The 16,520-nt window shown below is 38.1% G+C and overlaps 2 protein-coding genes across 6 annotated transcripts; both read left to right on the top strand.

The window, feature by feature from the left end:
* The first annotated feature begins 118 nt into the window (after positions 1–118).
* LOC306852030 (aconitate hydratase, mitochondrial) lies at positions 119–8,855 on the top strand. Of its 4 annotated transcripts, XR_013782549.1 has the most exons (19): positions 119–169; positions 1,295–1,437; positions 1,629–1,887; positions 2,062–2,154; positions 2,362–2,520; positions 2,642–2,792; positions 3,668–3,772; positions 3,861–3,952; positions 4,039–4,144; positions 4,255–4,412; positions 4,514–4,587; positions 5,352–5,463; positions 5,582–5,860; positions 5,932–6,123; positions 6,235–6,367; positions 6,450–6,571; positions 7,430–7,614; positions 8,116–8,494; positions 8,614–8,764. XR_013782549.1 is itself a non-coding variant. In XM_079388620.1 (18 exons), exons 1-17 carry the CDS (start codon positions 134–136, stop codon positions 7,568–7,570), a joined length of 2,355 nt encoding a protein of 784 aa, XP_079244746.1. In that variant the 5' UTR covers positions 119–133; the 3' UTR covers positions 7,571–7,614; positions 8,116–8,764. The 4 variants fall into 4 exon arrangements, 2 of the variants coding, with proteins under 2 accessions (XP_079244746.1, XP_079244747.1); XR_013782550.1 differs by having other exon boundaries at positions 7,430–8,494; XM_079388620.1 differs by having other exon boundaries at positions 8,116–8,764.
* Positions 8,856–9,156: 301 nt separating this feature from the next.
* Positions 9,157–15,025, top strand: LOC306852192 (cold shock domain-containing protein C2-like). Of its 2 annotated transcripts, XM_079388875.1 has the most exons (4): positions 9,180–9,403; positions 9,893–10,102; positions 12,327–12,449; positions 12,543–13,089. In XM_079388875.1, exons 2-4 carry the CDS (start codon positions 9,927–9,929, stop codon positions 12,703–12,705), a joined length of 462 nt encoding a protein of 153 aa, XP_079245001.1. In that variant the 5' UTR covers positions 9,180–9,403; positions 9,893–9,926; the 3' UTR covers positions 12,706–13,089. The 2 variants fall into 2 exon arrangements, with proteins under 2 accessions (XP_079245000.1, XP_079245001.1); XM_079388874.1 differs by having other exon boundaries at positions 9,157–10,102; positions 12,543–15,025.
* The last annotated feature ends 1,495 nt before the right edge of the window (positions 15,026–16,520 follow it).

Below are 16,520 nucleotides of genomic sequence, written 5' to 3'. Positions count from 1 at the left end.
ATATGAACATCTTAAATTGCTGGTCTTTCAAAACTAGACACAATTAGATCCATATATTTCAACATCCTTCCAAGACATGAGCTCTTATACCCAGATGTCATCTTCTCGCGTCACATCTTTGTCAGTGAACAAAATGGCGACCTACTGCTTAACCGTCGCTCGGCTTCAGGTACATCAAAATCTACGTTTTATATTGCCAACACGCATGGTTTGCATTCGTTAATTCGTTAATTAATTCCTTTCGTAGCTGTGCTTGACATATTGAGGTGCACCGATTGAGTGAACTGATTGTTTTCGTGCTGGATCTGCACACGAAGTGTTCACAGGTCATTGTGGCCAAGGATGTCATAGCAGACGCGGATGGCGTTTAATCTTTATTTCCAGCTGTTTAATACAGGACAGCCAAAGCACGAAACCAGAAATAATTAGAGCCGTTTTATAGATTCACCGAATGTGGATTTTTCTTCTCTGGCTGTTTGGTTTTAGTCGCAAGGTGAACACAAGGTTAAAACGGCGCAGAGAGGATAACGACGCTGGCGACGCAGATTAACAACACCGCTGCTAACTACGCGATTTATAAAACAAATGTTAATATTTTAGCTATATCGCATTATTGCATGTATTTCAGAATTATTGTAGCTTCACACCTGAGGTTTGATCATATTGAGTAAAGTGAGCAGCTGTGATTTCACATTATGATTTACACTTGCGATCCATATTGATGTATTTTTTTATATATATATATATATATATATATATATATATATATATATATATATGAGCTTACAAAACACATGTACGCAGTACGAACAACTCAGGAGCATTTTCGTGTCCACAGCAAATGAGGTTGAAAAAGTACTTAACCTTGATGCTGTCATGGTTTTATTATAAGGCATCACAGGAATGACAATGTCTTGGTCAGGATTGACTACATGTATGTTTAACTGCTGTGTGTATCAGCTCTGATAATATACAGTGCTCTCACTGTCACATGGGAACTGAAAATATTAGGGAATTTTACCATTCATTTCCAGACCTGAAGACATGGACAAAAAAAAAAAAACTCCCCAGAAGTCTTAAACTGCTTTCTAGAAAATATAGATTATTATTATTTATGCTGTGTTCAAAGGTATTTAATTCAATGTAATTTTCTCATTGAGAGAGCAATGTCTATTAAAAATAATAATGGAAATTGGGTCAAAGGTACTGGAGCCCTGTTTGTAATAGTTGTTTACTGTTTGATTTCTCAGTTTGTGTTCCAGTTATTTATGTAATGATTCCCTGTTTATTTCAGCTCGCTCTGGGTCAGGGTGCCCGACGCCTTCATGTGGCAGCAGCTCTCAGCGCAAAGGCCAAGGTGGCCATGAGCCACTTTGAGCCAAACTCTTCCGTCAACTATGACAAGCTTCGCTCAAATATTGACATTGTGCGCAAAAGGTCAGATAGCATTACAGTATTTTACACTCAATATTATTTGCTTCTGCCCTCCTTATCTTTTGTAGGGGGACTACAATTGCTATTTGTTTTATTCTTGCAGACAAACTCTTTAACTTTTTTTTTTTTCTGGCGATTGGTTAGTTTTTAAAAAGTTTTTCCCAAGTGTTTACATGTGAAATCACATCCTCCAGACTCAACCGGCCACTCACTCTGTCAGAAAAGATTGTCTATGGCCATCTGGATGACCCAGCTGGGCAGGAAATTGTTCGAGGACGCACATACTTGCGCCTGCGACCCGATCGAGTTGCCATGCAGGATGCAACAGCACAGATGGCCATGCTGCAGTTCATCAGCAGTGGACTCCCAAGAGTGGCAGTGCCGTCCACCATCCACTGTGACCATCTTATCGAGGCCCAGATCGGAGGAGCCCAGGATCTACAGAGGGCAAAGGTGAACAATGCTATATAGTGATGTTGAAAGGGTCCAGTGCACATGTGATTGTTCTGGATATGTATCATTAGGCTCAAATTTAGCTTAAAGATTACATTTGTACTGTATGAATGAAAGTCACTTTCATTCTTCACTGATGCATTATTTTAATTCATTTTCTCTGCTGTGAACCAGGAAGTGAATCAAGAGGTTTACAACTTCCTGGCTAGCGCTGGGGCTAAATATGGTGTTGGCTTTTGGAAACCTGGCTCTGGGATCATCCATCAGGTACTGGAGATACAATTTTTTGACTTCGTCTACCCGTATGAGTTTTGTTTTGGGTGCTTGGTCAATGACTATTTTGTATTATATTTATTATATTATATTGCGGTGCAGTAGTATTAATGCAAAAACAGATTTTCCTGTTTTTGTTCTTAGCTGATCACAGTATGCAGTTTGTATTTGTTACAGGCAAATAATATAATCCTTTTTCAGATTATCTTGGAGAACTACGCGTACCCTGGAGTCATGTTGATTGGTACAGACTCTCACACCCCTAATGGTGGTGGTCTGGGCTCCATCTGCATTGGAGTTGGTGGAGCTGATGCTGTTGATGTCATGGCAGGAATCCCCTGGGAGCTGAAGTGTCCAAATGTGAGTTGCCACTTTCTTTTTTACGAGTATGTTTGTTTGTGTATTTATTTAAAAAAAGCTAACACTTCCTATCTAAAGTTAGGCAAATGGAAGTGTTTACAGGTTATATCTTCTTTTCCAGGTCATCGGTGTGAAATTGACAGGCACATTATCTGGCTGGACCTCACCAAAGGATGTCATCCTTAAAGTGGCTGGTATTTTGACTGTGAAGGGTGGTACTGGTGCCATTGTGGAGTACCACGGCCCTGGTGTGGACTCTATCTCCTGCACAGGTGAAAACTTGCTTAAGCAATATTTAGACTGGTTTAATTTTCTAATGTCATCATATCATTTAATACATTCATTAATTATATAAGTTAGTTAAGGATCACACCTGTAGCTGCAACTACAATGAATATTTTGGATTGAACTTTCCTTCTTTATATTGGTCAATGCTAGCAGTACCTGAACTACCAACTGTAGAGTAAACATCTACATCCATAATGAAAGGTCTAAATACATAATTACAGTGCACCAAGGCATGCAATGATAAATTTAGCTTTAGTTATGGTATTTAAAGAAGGTCAAAATGAATGAGAAGTTTTCAGACATTATTGTCCAGATGGAATTAGATTCCTCAGAGGATGGTAGTTAGCTGACAGTACATATGATAATTTGCTTCGTAAGTTTTAGTGAGGAAAAACAGCCTTGTTGAATACAAACGGTATTAATATCACTTGTAAATCTGTGAAACACGTGCAAAGTCCAGTTGGACTGTTTATAGTTGTAGTGTGACTGTATATAGTGCATAGTTAACTTTGAAATTGCTGTTCTTTTAATGCGACACTTGTCAGGGATGTCAGTTTCAGTCAAACACTTTTTACCTAACAGGACTTGGAAAAAGTTGACAGGTTTAGTTATTTAATCTGCTTAATGTCTCTTGGCATTGCCACTTATCTCAGATCACGTGTTTTAGATAATGCAAACATAGCAATCATCGCTCAGTTTGCCTCCAATTTTGGGCTCTATAAACTGTCAGCATGTGGAAAATCCAAGCAAAAATTTTGTGTGTGAGTGACATATGGAGATACACTTTTCATGCAGTCGAGACATGGGTGTCTTATGTCAGTCGTTGTAAAAACTGAAAATTATTTTGGTTTCTAATCAGGAATGGCTACCATTTGTAATATGGGCGCTGAAATTGGAGCTACCACTTCTGTATTCCCTTACAACCACCGTATGAGGACATACTTGGAGAAGACAGGTCGTGGAGGTAAGCGGAAGTGCTAGACTCCCATTATTGGATAATTTTTAGCTCATACTAAAAAAGGTTGGCCTCTCATTTCATTTATCCCTCACAGAAATTGCTGCTTTATCAAATGAGAACCAAGATCTGCTGGTACCTGACTCCGGTTGTCATTACGACCAGATAATTGAGATTAATCTAAGTGAGGTAAGAGTAGGTCAATTAGGGTAAGTGGGCTGAATGTATCTTAAAGTTACAAAAAAAGTGTTAATGATTAATACGCTCCCTTACAGCTGAAGCCTCACATCAATGGCCCATTTACTCCTGACCTGGCTCACCCTGTTTCAGACATCGGCTCTGTTGCTGAGAAGAATGGCTGGCCCCTGGACGTTAAAGTTGGTCAGTGATTTAATATCTACTTCATTTTAATGGTTATAGACTTTTTATGGTCATTAGTCAATAAAACTGCTCCCTTTCATAAACACACTCTCTCTACCTAAATATTACAGGTCTGATTGGAAGCTGCACCAACTCCAGTTATGAGGACATGGGCAGAGCTGCCTCTTTGGCCAAACAAGCACTTGACAAAGGACTCAAATGCAAATCCCAGTTCACTGTCACCCCTGGGTCGGAGCAGATTCGTGCCACAATCGAGCGAGATGGCTATGTGAGTTTAAGAGCCCTGGAATTTTATTATTCAAGACTGCTTAGGTCCAAATAACTGGATTGTTCTGCATTGAATAATTGAATGTGTTTCTTTACCTGCAGGCTAAAGTGTTGAGGGATGTTGGTGGGGTTGTCCTGGCTAATGCCTGCGGACCCTGCATTGGTCAGTGGGACAGGTAAAGTATTTATCATTGTAGATGGTTTTTGTAAGGTCTTAATTCAGCATTACAGATTTTCATTGCAAAGTATTTTATGCTTAGCAAGACTGCATTTATTTGATTAAAATACAATAAAAACAGTTAAATTGTGAAGTATTATTATAATTTAAAATAACCCTTTTTTATGTGGTGGCAAAGCTGAATTTTTCAGCATCATTACTCCAGCCTTCAGTGTCACCTGATCCTTCAGAAATCATTCTAATATGCTGATATGGTGCTTGAGAAAAATTTCTTGTTATGATTAATGATAGACAATGTGTTTATATTTCTGTGGGAACTGTAATGCTTTAATCTTTAAATATTAGAAAATTCAAAAGAACAGCATTTATTTAAAATTGAATTTAATGTCTGGACTGTCTCTTTTAGCCATCGAGAATGTTGAATTTATCAAAATTATGAATTTTTTCAAATTTACTGACCCCAAAGTTTTTGTAATGTGTAAGGAAATGTACAGTCAGAAATGTACAACTGACATTTTCCAGTCAATAAAGGGTTAATTGGGTATGAAATTGATTTGTATGAAGAGAAAGAGGGTGCTGAGTCATACAAGAGATATGAAACGAGCAAAATCACAGGCCTGTGACAACAGTCATACAGTTTTATACAAAAATATTTGACCTCAATTCCATGATTGACCAATCAGGATCCAAGTAATTCAAAGAACTGTGTACTAAAGCTATGTAATAAAGCCATATCATAAACCAATAAACTCTTTCTTGCAGACGTGATGTTAAGAAGGGAGAAAAGAACACCATTGTCACGTCATTCAACAGAAACTTTACAGCCAGAAACGATGCTAACCCTGCCACTCATGCTTTTGTCACTTCCCCAGAGGTACGTTGACCTGTTTTTAAATGACACACTCTGAATATTTTTCCAAAACCCTTTCCTTTTTGCAATCTTGCAAATTGATTTATTCTCTCCCTTTTTCATATAATTTTTTGCCTTGTAGATCGTCACAGCCCTTGCCATCGCAGGCACACTGAAGTTCAACCCTGAAACTGACTTCCTCACAGCCTCTAATGGAGAGAAGTTTAAACTGATGCCACCCACAGGAGATGAGCTTCCTGCCCGTGGCTTTGACCCAGGTCAGGACACCTACCAGCACCCACCAGCTGATGGGTCTGGCCTGAAAGTAGATGTCAACCCTCAGAGCAACCGGCTGCAGCTGCTTGAGCCCTTTGACCAATGGAGTGGAAACGATCTTGAGGACCTCCAAGTGCTCATCAAAGTAGGTTTTAGTCCTAGATGTGTGAAATTTGGGATTTCAGTATAACTCTGAATAATGTAACTATTTGTCAGGTGAAAGGAAAGTGCACCACCGACCACATCAGCGCTGCCGGACCTTGGCTGAAGTTCCGTGGCCACCTTGATAACATTTCCAATAACTTGCTCATTGGTGCTGTTAATATCGAAAACGATGCCGTCAACAAAATTCGCAACCTTCTGACTGGAGAATTTGGTGGTGTTCCTGATGTTGCCCGCCATTACAAAGTAAGAGCTGTTTTAGCGCTCCTTCTATTCTTTGTTTTTGATGTGTTCTGCCTACTTTAAGCATTTATATTCGTAACGGTTTCTAAATGTCCTGTAATATCCCACTTGCAGAAGCACAATGTTTCATGGATAGTAGTGGGAGATGAGAACTATGGTGAGGGTTCCAGCAGAGAGCATGCTGCTCTGGAGCCCAGACATTTAGGAGGGAGAGCCATTATTGTGAAGAGCTTTGCTAGAATCCATGGTGAGTGTGAAATATTCCTCCCCCTTAAAGCTAAGCTTCATTTAGCAATTGATTTGAATTTTTCTGTCTGGTCTGTCAACAGAAACCAACTTGAAGAAACAGGGCCTGCTGCCCCTCACCTTCTCCAACCCTGCTGATTATGACAAAATTCACCCAGATGATAAAATCTCCATTGTAGGGCTTAAGAGCTTTGCCCCTGGAAAGGTAAGAGTGATTCTGTTTATTCATGATATAGTTGATATAACTCTTTCCTGGTTTGTGTTAGCCAGGGATTCCCAAATAAACCCCTTTTAACCTAAAATATTTCATTTAACTCTGTAAAGTCTGACATATTATAAAATATTCAGAAAAAAATCCAAATGATCTTTTTTCTCCCTATGGAATAGTTTATTGAACCTTTATACAAAATCTTTAAAAGTTTTATTGTTATTCAGAGGCCCAACCTGAGCAAAAATAAGCAATTTTTCTGCAGTTGCTGATATTTATATGACCAAAAAGTAAGACTGAATTCTGATGGCTTGTAGTGTATATCAGTTATCAATATAACAGACTACTTGCATAATATGCATAAAAATATCAGTTGTCACTCTGAATTTCTTAATAATATGGCTTAGTAAGATGATAATTAAATAGTGAGTTTTATGTCTGTATTTTTTCATTATGTGGGGCGAAACACAATGCAGTGAAATACAGTGAAGATTGAGAGATGTGCAAATAAATGTTTCTCAAAAGCCTGATTTCTCAGCAATAAATACTTGTACTATGATCTAAATGTGGATATTTTTCACAATTATTCTAATAGGCCTTTTACTTGCTAAAAAATATAAACTATATATTGCCCCCTGTTGTTTGACTGACCGTGTACTTGAGGTTTTTCACATGTTCATGGTCATGAGTTTGTTGGTTAATGGTCACATTAAAGTAAACAAATTAAATTGCTTTAAAAATTAAAGTAATAAAAGAACACTTAAAGAAAGATGGAAATATGTTTTAGTTGTTTTTTTACCTTTCCTAATATTCCTGGTAATTTCCATTTATAACTTTATTTTATTGTTCCATTAGTCCTTAAAGGCTGTCATCAAGCACAGTGATGGGAGCTCGGAAACCATTGAGTTGAACCACACCTTCAACGAAACCCAGATCGAATGGTTCAAGGCTGGCTCCGCCCTCAACAGAATGAAGGAGCTGCAGAAATTAGCGTGATTGGCTATAAATATACATAATCAAAACTCAAACAGGAGGATATGGTATGTGTATGAAAGGTTTAAATACTCGTGTAATTATGATCTGAATTATACACAATACATAAAATACATTTTAAAACTGTGTTGCATAGACAAGTCATGTCAATACTGTTCAAAGCTATATAATACATTGCAGAGCAGATAAAAGGTATTAAGTTTAGCAACTGTAATGCTTTTAAATTACAATCTGAGTCGGTGTGTATTACAGAATGGTTCATTTAAAAAAGTTAGCTTACAAAAAAAGCTAGGCGCATGCTTAGTGGGAGTTTAATTCAGAAAATCATCCAAATATCTTTTCAGGCAACTGTTGATGATTAATTTCTGCTGTTTGTAATATTACACTGAACTGTAATGAGAGCTGCTTGTGAATTTCCTGTAATCAGCTTTATTAATGGATAGTCTTTTACTTCACGTGAATGATTCAGTTAGCAGAGATGATCAAACATTCATAATTATTGTTCTCATTCATGCAAGCTTGAAACTTGTCCGTTATTGTTCATGCAGCTATTCTTACTGTGAGTCAGAGTGACTTGTCTATGCCTATTCTTCAAAACCCTGGCAGATCTTGTCATCACACCACCACCATCAAATGTGTCTGGTACTGAGTGCACCACAGGTCAAGTTTATAAACGTTTTAAACTGAATGCTTATTTATAAATGTGCAAAGAAGCTCCAATGTGCATTATCTTAAGTGTTTTGGATGAGTTATTGAGTAATGGATCAGTAATCAGACCTCCAATCTCTTGAGCACTTTTCCTGTATATTTGAGTGCCCTTTTTTGTAGGGTTGTATTTTGTTTCCCCCCTTTCAAACAGAGCCATACCCATGTCAAAGCAGTGACGTCAATCACTCTGATCAGCAGCTGCTTTCAAGATACCAAGCAGTAAATGACTAGCTTTATCTGATTCAACACATACATCCTCCTCAGATGAACTTTTACTGTTAAATGAATTCTAGCCAGTGCAGTAAATGTAAAGAATACTGTCTTTGATGTATTTTCAGCTCTGTGAAAGGAATAATGGGTTTCGTGCTGCTTGCAACACCCCACAAACACATCCTCTTGGTTATAACTCCATTATTTTCTATTTGTTTTTTCGTTCGTGAGGAAATGAATGCTGATTGGTCACAGTGGATTATAAAATAAAATTCATTTAAAATAATTTTGTCCATTTTTGTGTATAAAGATGAAATGTATACTGTGAAAAAAAAAAAAGAGAAATGTGTAAAATATTATTTGGAAACTGAACTGTTTGAATTATTTAAATCATTTTTATTTAGTTTGTTTGTATATTTTTACACTCTCCCTTGGGGACGCCTGGTGGTCCCCTGACCCCTGAGGCACACAATACACAGTTACGTACTATGCAGTTAAATTCTCCGTATATGCGGTAACATTCTTCTTAAATTAATCTATAACTGTATTTAAAACATGAACAACAAGCACCACATCTACACTGCGTCGCGTCAAAACCTTGATCTCGCCTGTTTTACATTAAGGGCGCTCTGATTGGTCGACTGAAGACTGACGTCAGGATTCTGTCGCTTGCAGTGTAATGTTGATTACAATTGGAGCGTTTTTGTCGCGTCGCGTCTCGCGTACAATTTCGATGGTGTGTCCCCTCCCTTTCATCTGGTAACCTCATTTATTGTGTGCTGCGCAGGGGTCCCTTGAATTGAATATGTGGATCACGAATGCTAGTACTCAGGCATTTAATACTGGATTCTAATGTAGCTATGTAGAAATATTTGTATCCGCAGCGCAAGATTGGTATCCACTATAACGTACAGTACGGTAAGAATTCATCGTTGTCCTATTATATTTTCCTGTCCGTATATATTACCGTTGATTGACTACGCCTTTACTGTTATGGTGTCGCATACTGTGGACTACGTTTGTAAACAACTCTCATTGTGGAGCGCAGGTTGATAATATGATAATAAAACACATGTACTCGCAGTTTAATCACAGTCACCGTCGATAAGGATTTTTAAGACTACAGGGAAGAAACCCTGGGCGCTTTGGAAAACAATGAAAGGGAAACAATATGAAGGAGGAAAACAGTCGCCCCTAGTAAGAAGATCCGATGTGGTCCTGATGCTGCTGCTGCATCCAGATTTGAGTGCAGAGAGATCAACACAACACAAAAAACCTCTCTTCAGCAAAAGCAGATCAAGTCAGACAGGATGGATATTTCAAAGCAACTGTTTAATGTCTCATATCAAATATAATTCAAATGTTTTGTTGGTTTGTGTTTTTCAAAACCATGTTTTCAAACCACAGAGACCTCATCTCATCTCCAGTGAACTTCACACCAATGGCTGATTCAGACAGCACGTCTACATCTGATCGAAAGCCGCACTGTCCACATACACCTGTCTCACTTTCACTGCCTTTCCTGAGAGAGGGCAGTAATGTCTTGGAGAGGAAACCGCCCCAAACAGGGGAGCCTCCTAGTCCACTGCCAACCAAACGCACACGCACCTATTCAGCGTGAGTACCAAAACCATTCCTTGTACTTTGTGTAAATGTGATGAAAGATTTTTTTTTTTTTTGTCTGACTTTAAAGTAGCTGATGCATTTTTTTATGAATATCGACACTTTTCTGCTTTATTCTTCAATACTGGAGATACCAATAACTGCCAAAGAGAGTGAAAAAGACATAGCAATTTAAGACATCTCAGAGCAAATATATAAAATAAAATGAATAAATAATGAAACACAAAAACAAAATTGTGACCACTGACACTGAGATTCATTTGTGTCCAAGTCGTTGCAGACAAAATTATGACATGAATATTATTATACTGATTATACATATTTATAACAGAGAATATATTATGCATTTTTATTATTGTAATGATTATTTGTTGTCAAAAGCAGAAATAAAACGATATTTAAAAATGTTACATTTTGAAGGGTGTTCTGCATATTGACTAGCTAATGGATGCTGAAATATATTATTAAATATTTTGATATATTTTATAATTTTATAAATATTAAATATTTTGTAATTAAATGTAATGAAAATATTTGTATTGTATTGTGAAATAGCCTAGAGAATAGATGCATTGGAAAAAATACTGGTTAATCTCAATTAGAAACGATGAACCATGTATTGTTGTGTTAATTTTAGTGAAACATAAAGAGACGTTTTGCGCTTCTTATTACCTAAAAGAAGTGTTACAGTAGAGAAAAAAAATATTTGATCCCCTGCTGATTTTGTACGTTTGCCCACTGACAAAGAAATGGTCAGTCTATAATTTTAATGGTAGGTTTATTTGAACAGTGAGAGACAGAATAACAACAGAAAAATCCAGAAAACCGCATTTCAAAAAAGTTTTAAATTGATTTGCATTTTAATGAGTCTTTGACCCATTCGCAAAACATGACTTAGTACTTGGTGGCAAAACCCTTGTTGGCAATCACAGAGGTCAGAGGTTTCTTGTAGTTGGTCACCAGGTTTGCACACATCTCAGGAGGGATTTTGTCCCACTCTTTGCAGATCCTCTCCAAGTCATGAAGGCTTCGAGGCTGACGTTTGGCAACTCAAACCTTCAGCTCCCTCCACAGATTTTCTATGGGATTAAGGTCTGGAGACAGGCTAAGCCACTCCAGGACCTTATTGTGCTTCTTCTTGAGGCACTCCTTTATTGCCTTTGCTGTATGTTTTGGGTCATTGTCATGCTGGAATACCCTTCCACGACCCATTTTCAATGCCCTGCCTCTGACGGTACATGGCCTAGTCCATCATCCCTTTGATGCGGTGCAGTTGTCCTGTACCCTTAGCAGAAAAACACCCCCAAAGCATAATGTTTCCACCTCCATGTTTGACGGTGGGGATGGTGTTCTTGGGGTCATAGGCAGCATTCCTCCTCCTCCAAACACGGCGAGTTGAGTTGATGCCAAAGAGCTTGATTTTGGTCTCATCTGACCACAACACTTTCACCCAGTTCTCCTCTGAATCATTGGCAAACTTCAGACGAGCCTGTACATGTGCTTTCTTGAGCAGGGGGACCATGCGAGTGCTGCAGGATTTCAGTCCTTCACAGCGTAGTGTGTTACCAATTGTTTTCTTGGTGAATATGGTCCCAGCTGCCTTGAGATCATTGATAAGATCCTCCCGTGTACTTCTGGGCTGATTCTTCAACATTCTCATGATCATTGAAACTCCACGAGGTGAGATCTTGGAGCCCCAGTCTGAGGGAGATTGGCAGTTATTTTGTGTTTCTTCCATTTGCGAATAATCGCGCCAACTGTTGTCACCTTCTCTCCAAGCTGCTTGGCGATGGTCTTGTAGCCCATTCCAGCCTTGTGTAGGTCTACAATCTTGTCCCTGACATCCTTGGACAGCTCTATGGTCTTGGCCATGCTCGAGAGTTTGGAATCTGATTGATTGATTGCTTCCCTTTAAGAGAGTGCTCCTAATCTCAGCTCCTTACCTACACCTGGGAGCGAGAAATCGTGCTGATTGATAGGGGATCAAATACTTATTTGACTTATTAAAATGCAAATCCATAATTCTTTTGTAATGCGTTTTTCTGGATTGTTTTGTTGTTATTCTGTCTCTCACTGTTCAAATAAACCTACCATTAAAATTATAGACTGATAATTTATTTGTCAGTGGGCAAACATACAAAATCAGCTGGGGATCAAATAATTTTTTCCCCCACTGTATAAATTGATCTAGAGCCTCTTTACTCTGGTATTTTGTCAGATCCGTAAGAGCCAGAACTGGACCTGTCTTCAAGGGTATTTGCAAGAACTTCTCAAGGTCGCAAGGTCATGGATTCATTCGCCCCTCCCATGGAGGAGAAGACATATTTGTTCACATCTCAGAGTAAGTGTGAAAATATAAAATAGTTTTTTAAAATGTTATAATTTTGATTACATTTTAAGTTATATTATATTATATTATACTCTTTCTTTTTAGTATTGAGGGTGAATATGTGCCAATGGAGGGGGATGAGGTGACCTACAAAGTGTGTCCTGTTCCTCCCAAGAACATTAAGTTCCAAGCCGTTGAGGTGGTCATCACCAACCTGTCTTCCGGAAGAAAGCATGAGACCTGGTCTGGGCAAGTTATCAGCTCCTAGCTCACACATTCAGCGCTCTCTCCACCCTCAATACCACGACTGAGGTGCCCTTGAGCAAGGCACCGAACCCCCAACTGCTCCCCGGGCGCTGCAGCATGGCTGCCCACTGCTCCGGGTGTGTGTTCACGGTGTGTGTGTGTTCACTGCTGTGTGTGTGCACGTTGGATGGGTTAAATGCAGAGCACGAATTCCGAGTGTGGGTCACCATACTTGGCTGAATGTCACTTCACTTCACTTCACATTCAGAGCCCAACAGAAGAATAAAGGCAGAGAGGGAGAGATACAGTCAGGTCCATAAAAATTGGGACATCGACACAATTCTAACATTTTTGGCTCTATACACCACCACAATGGATATTCAAATGAAACGAACAAAATGTGCTTTAACTGCAGACTGTCAGCTTTAATTTGAGGGTATTTACATCCAAATCAGGTGAACGGTGTAGGAATTACAACAGTTTGCATATGTGCCTCCCACTTGTTAAGGGACCAAAAGTAATGGGACAGAATAATAATCATAAATCAAACTTTCACTTTTTAATACTTGGTTGCAAATCCTTTGCAGTCAATTACAGCCTGAAGTCTGGAACGCATAGACATCACCAGACGCTGGGTTTCATCCCTGGTGATACTCTGCCAGGCCTCTACTGCAACCATCTTCAGTTCCTGCTTGTTCTTGGGGCATTTTCCGTACAGTTTTGTCTTCAGCAAGTGAAATGCATGCTCAATCGGATTCAGGTCAGGTGATTGACTTGGCCATTGCATAACAGTCCACTTCTTTCCCTTCAAAAACTCTTTGGTTGCTTTTGCAGTATGCTTTGGGTCATTGTCCATCTGCACTGTGAAGCGCCGTCCAGTGAGTTCTGAAGCATTTGGCTGAATATGAGCAGATAATATTGCCCGAAACACTTCAGAATTCATCCTGCTGCTTTTGTCAGCAGTCACATCATCAATAAATACAAGAGAACCAGTTCCACTGGCAGCCATACATGCCCACGCCATGACACTACCACCACCATGCTTCACTGATGAGGTGGTATGCTTAGGATCATGAGCAGTTCCTTTCCTTCTCCATACTCTTCTCTTCCCATCACTCTGGTACAAGTTGATCTTGGTCTCATCTGTCCATAGGATGTTGTTCCAGAACTGTGAAGGATTTTTTAGATGTCGTTTGGCAAACTCTAATCTGGCCTTCCTGTATTTGAGGCTCACCAATGGTTTACATCTTGTGGTGAACCCTCTGTATTCACTCTGGTGAAGTCTTTTCTTGATTGTTGAGTTTGACACACATACACCTACCTCCTGGAGAGTGTTCTTGATCTGGCCAACTGTTGTGAAGGGTGTTTTCTTCACCAGGGAAAGATTTCTTCGGTCATCCACCACAGTTGTTTTCCGTGGTCTTCCGGGTCTTTTGGTGTTGCTGAGCTCACCGCTGCATTCCTTCTTTTTAAGAATGTTCCAAACAGTTGTTTTGGCCACGCCTAATGTTTTTGCTATCTCTCTGATGGGTTTGTTTTGTTTTTTCAGCCTAATGATGGCTTGCTTCACTGATAGGGACAGCTCTTTGGATCTCATCTTGACAGTTGACAGCAACAGCTTCCAAATGCAAATAGCACACTTGAAATGAACCCCTGGACCTTTTATCTGCTCATTGTAATTGGGATAATGAGGGAATAACACACACCTGGCCATGGAACAGCTGAGAAGCCAATTGTCCCATTACTTTTGGTCCCTTAACAAGTGGGAGGCACATATGCAAACTGTTGTAATTCCTACACCGTTCACCTGATTTGGATGTAAATCAAATTAAAGCTGACAATCTGCAGTTAAAGCACATCTTGTTCGTTTCATTTGAAATCCATTGTGGTGGTGTATAGAGCCAAAAATGTTAGAATTGTGTCGATGTCCCAATATTTATGGACCTGACTGTAAAAGCAGGGGTTTAACTTGAGGTGCTCATGTTGTAAAATGCTGTTATCTGTAAGTAGGATAGGGATGGAATAGCAATTAGGGTTATGCAACTGTTGTTTTCTCCAGTCTGGCAAATAAGCAACAGGAAGTTGGTGAGAAGTCTGTTTGGAAAATGTTTTGAGATGCAAGTCAGCTGAGCTTTAATATAGCATTGGCAGAACATAATATAACTGTGAAGCAAAAAGCAGCAGTTTCCCTTGTTTGAAATTTTGTCATTTATATGTAATTAATTATGTATTTATTTTCACTTTATGTACATATAGACATTTGAGACATTTGAGTTCATTGTGATGTGTATGTCCAAGTCATTTATGTAAAATCGATTTCCTAAAATAAATTAATGCACATCAGTGAAAAGTTCCATTTCTTTAATTGTAATTGATAGGACTGATATTAGTTTTCTGTAAGAAAGCTACAAATCCCAAAATCACAGTAGTTCATTTTGTCAAGAACAATGCCTCTTTTGATAATTCTACAAAAACTGAAAGAACATGATGCAGTGTTTTTCCTTGATATTTCTTATCCATTAAAACAAAATTTAAGTTATGACTTTATTCTACTTTCAGATTTTTAAAAATGTTTACATTTTTAAATTCCATACAAGTTATGTAAATTAAGTGCTTATAAAGATAAAATGCAACTGTGAAAATATGGAGTCTGCCAAAGTAAATGCGTAAACAGGAATTAAAATACATATTAAAGTATGATATATTGAATTCATTTTAATTATTATATGTATAACAACAAATATAAATATATATTAAATATACATAACATGGAAAAAGTAATACACATATTATACAGTATTATCCTCTGTCAAAACACCAATGAGAAGTGAGGGGTGGGGTGTTTAGTGAGCCACATGTGTACAAATGACCATTAGAGGGAGCAGTACATCATAGAAACTGATTGAAAGCAATACAAAAAAACTACAAAAGGATAATACATTTTTATTTACACATTTTACACTTTTAATAATACATTTTATATTGCACCCTCAGCTCATAAACCAGCAACTAGTTATAGGGCAAGTCTACAAAGAAACAGCTACTTTTCTTTATGACCTTATAAAATCACACGTTTTTTTATTTATGTGCATGTTAGATAGAAGAGAATGGCCAGTTAAAAAAAAAAAGAAAGATAGATAGATAGGCTATGACTTATGATATCTGCTGACGTTTTATGGCCCAGATTACAATTAGATTTACTTCACAGATTTTTCTCAGAAGTCGTAAATGAAACTGAACTATAAATATATGAACTGCCATATGACTATTGTTTGATATGATAAATCATTATCGAGGGGAAGCACCAGGTACATAAACGTTTTGGAAAGGAACGTGTATAAGCACAAAAAAATGAGTGTGGCAAATTCAAGTACATTTAACAAGAAAAAAAAAAATTAAGATTATAATGAAGTCTGCTTTTTATTTTGATTTATTTATTTTTATACAGTGTTTTTAGCTGTCCTTAAGTAGAAAGGCAACACGCATTTTAGTATATTCTAAAACACCAACAAATACACAATCCTGGGCATAAATCTTAAAATTACATTTAAATAATATATTGTATATAATACATTCAATATATAAAATAAAAATAAAACATTTAGACATGCAAATAATAAACCTAAGCACAACAAATCATAACATGCATCAGAGAGTAATTTATGTATTTTCCTGCTCTCAGCTGGGAAAAACAAACACGACAAGTGCTTCATTCTGATTGCTTTTATGATGCATCCATTTATCACTGGAAGATGGTTTTATGACTCAACCTTTGTCCTTCACTCCTTCTCACTGTCCTCTGCACAATCCTGTTCAATAGACCCTAAGAGCTTATGC

Source organism: Barbus barbus (genome assembly GCF_936440315.1).
Source record: "Barbus barbus genome assembly, chromosome: 32".
Lineage (NCBI taxonomy): Eukaryota > Metazoa > Chordata > Actinopteri > Cypriniformes > Cyprinidae > Barbus > Barbus barbus.
This window is presented reverse-complemented; position numbering and strand designations above follow the sequence as displayed.

Excerpts from the sequence above, each read along its gene's own strand:
- LOC306852030 (XM_079388621.1), top strand. The coding sequence starts at position 134 with ATGGCGACCTACTGCTTAACCGTCGCTCGGCTTCAG. Across the intron at positions 2,155-2,361 it reads GCTCTGGGATCATCCATCAG|ATTATCTTGGAGAACTACGC; the intron begins GTACTGGAGATA and ends ATCCTTTTTCAG. Across the intron at positions 4,588-5,351 it reads TGCATTGGTCAGTGGGACAG|ACGTGATGTTAAGAAGGGAG; the intron begins GTAAAGTATTTA and ends TCTTTCTTGCAG.
- LOC306852192 (XM_079388874.1), top strand. The coding sequence starts at position 9,846 with ATGTTTTGTTGGTTTGTGTTTTTCAAAACCATGTTTTCAAACCACAGA. Across the intron at positions 10,103-12,326 it reads CGCACACGCACCTATTCAGC|ATCCGTAAGAGCCAGAACTG; the intron begins GTGAGTACCAAA and ends GTATTTTGTCAG. Across the intron at positions 12,450-12,542 it reads ATATTTGTTCACATCTCAGA|TATTGAGGGTGAATATGTGC; the intron begins GTAAGTGTGAAA and ends CTTTCTTTTTAG.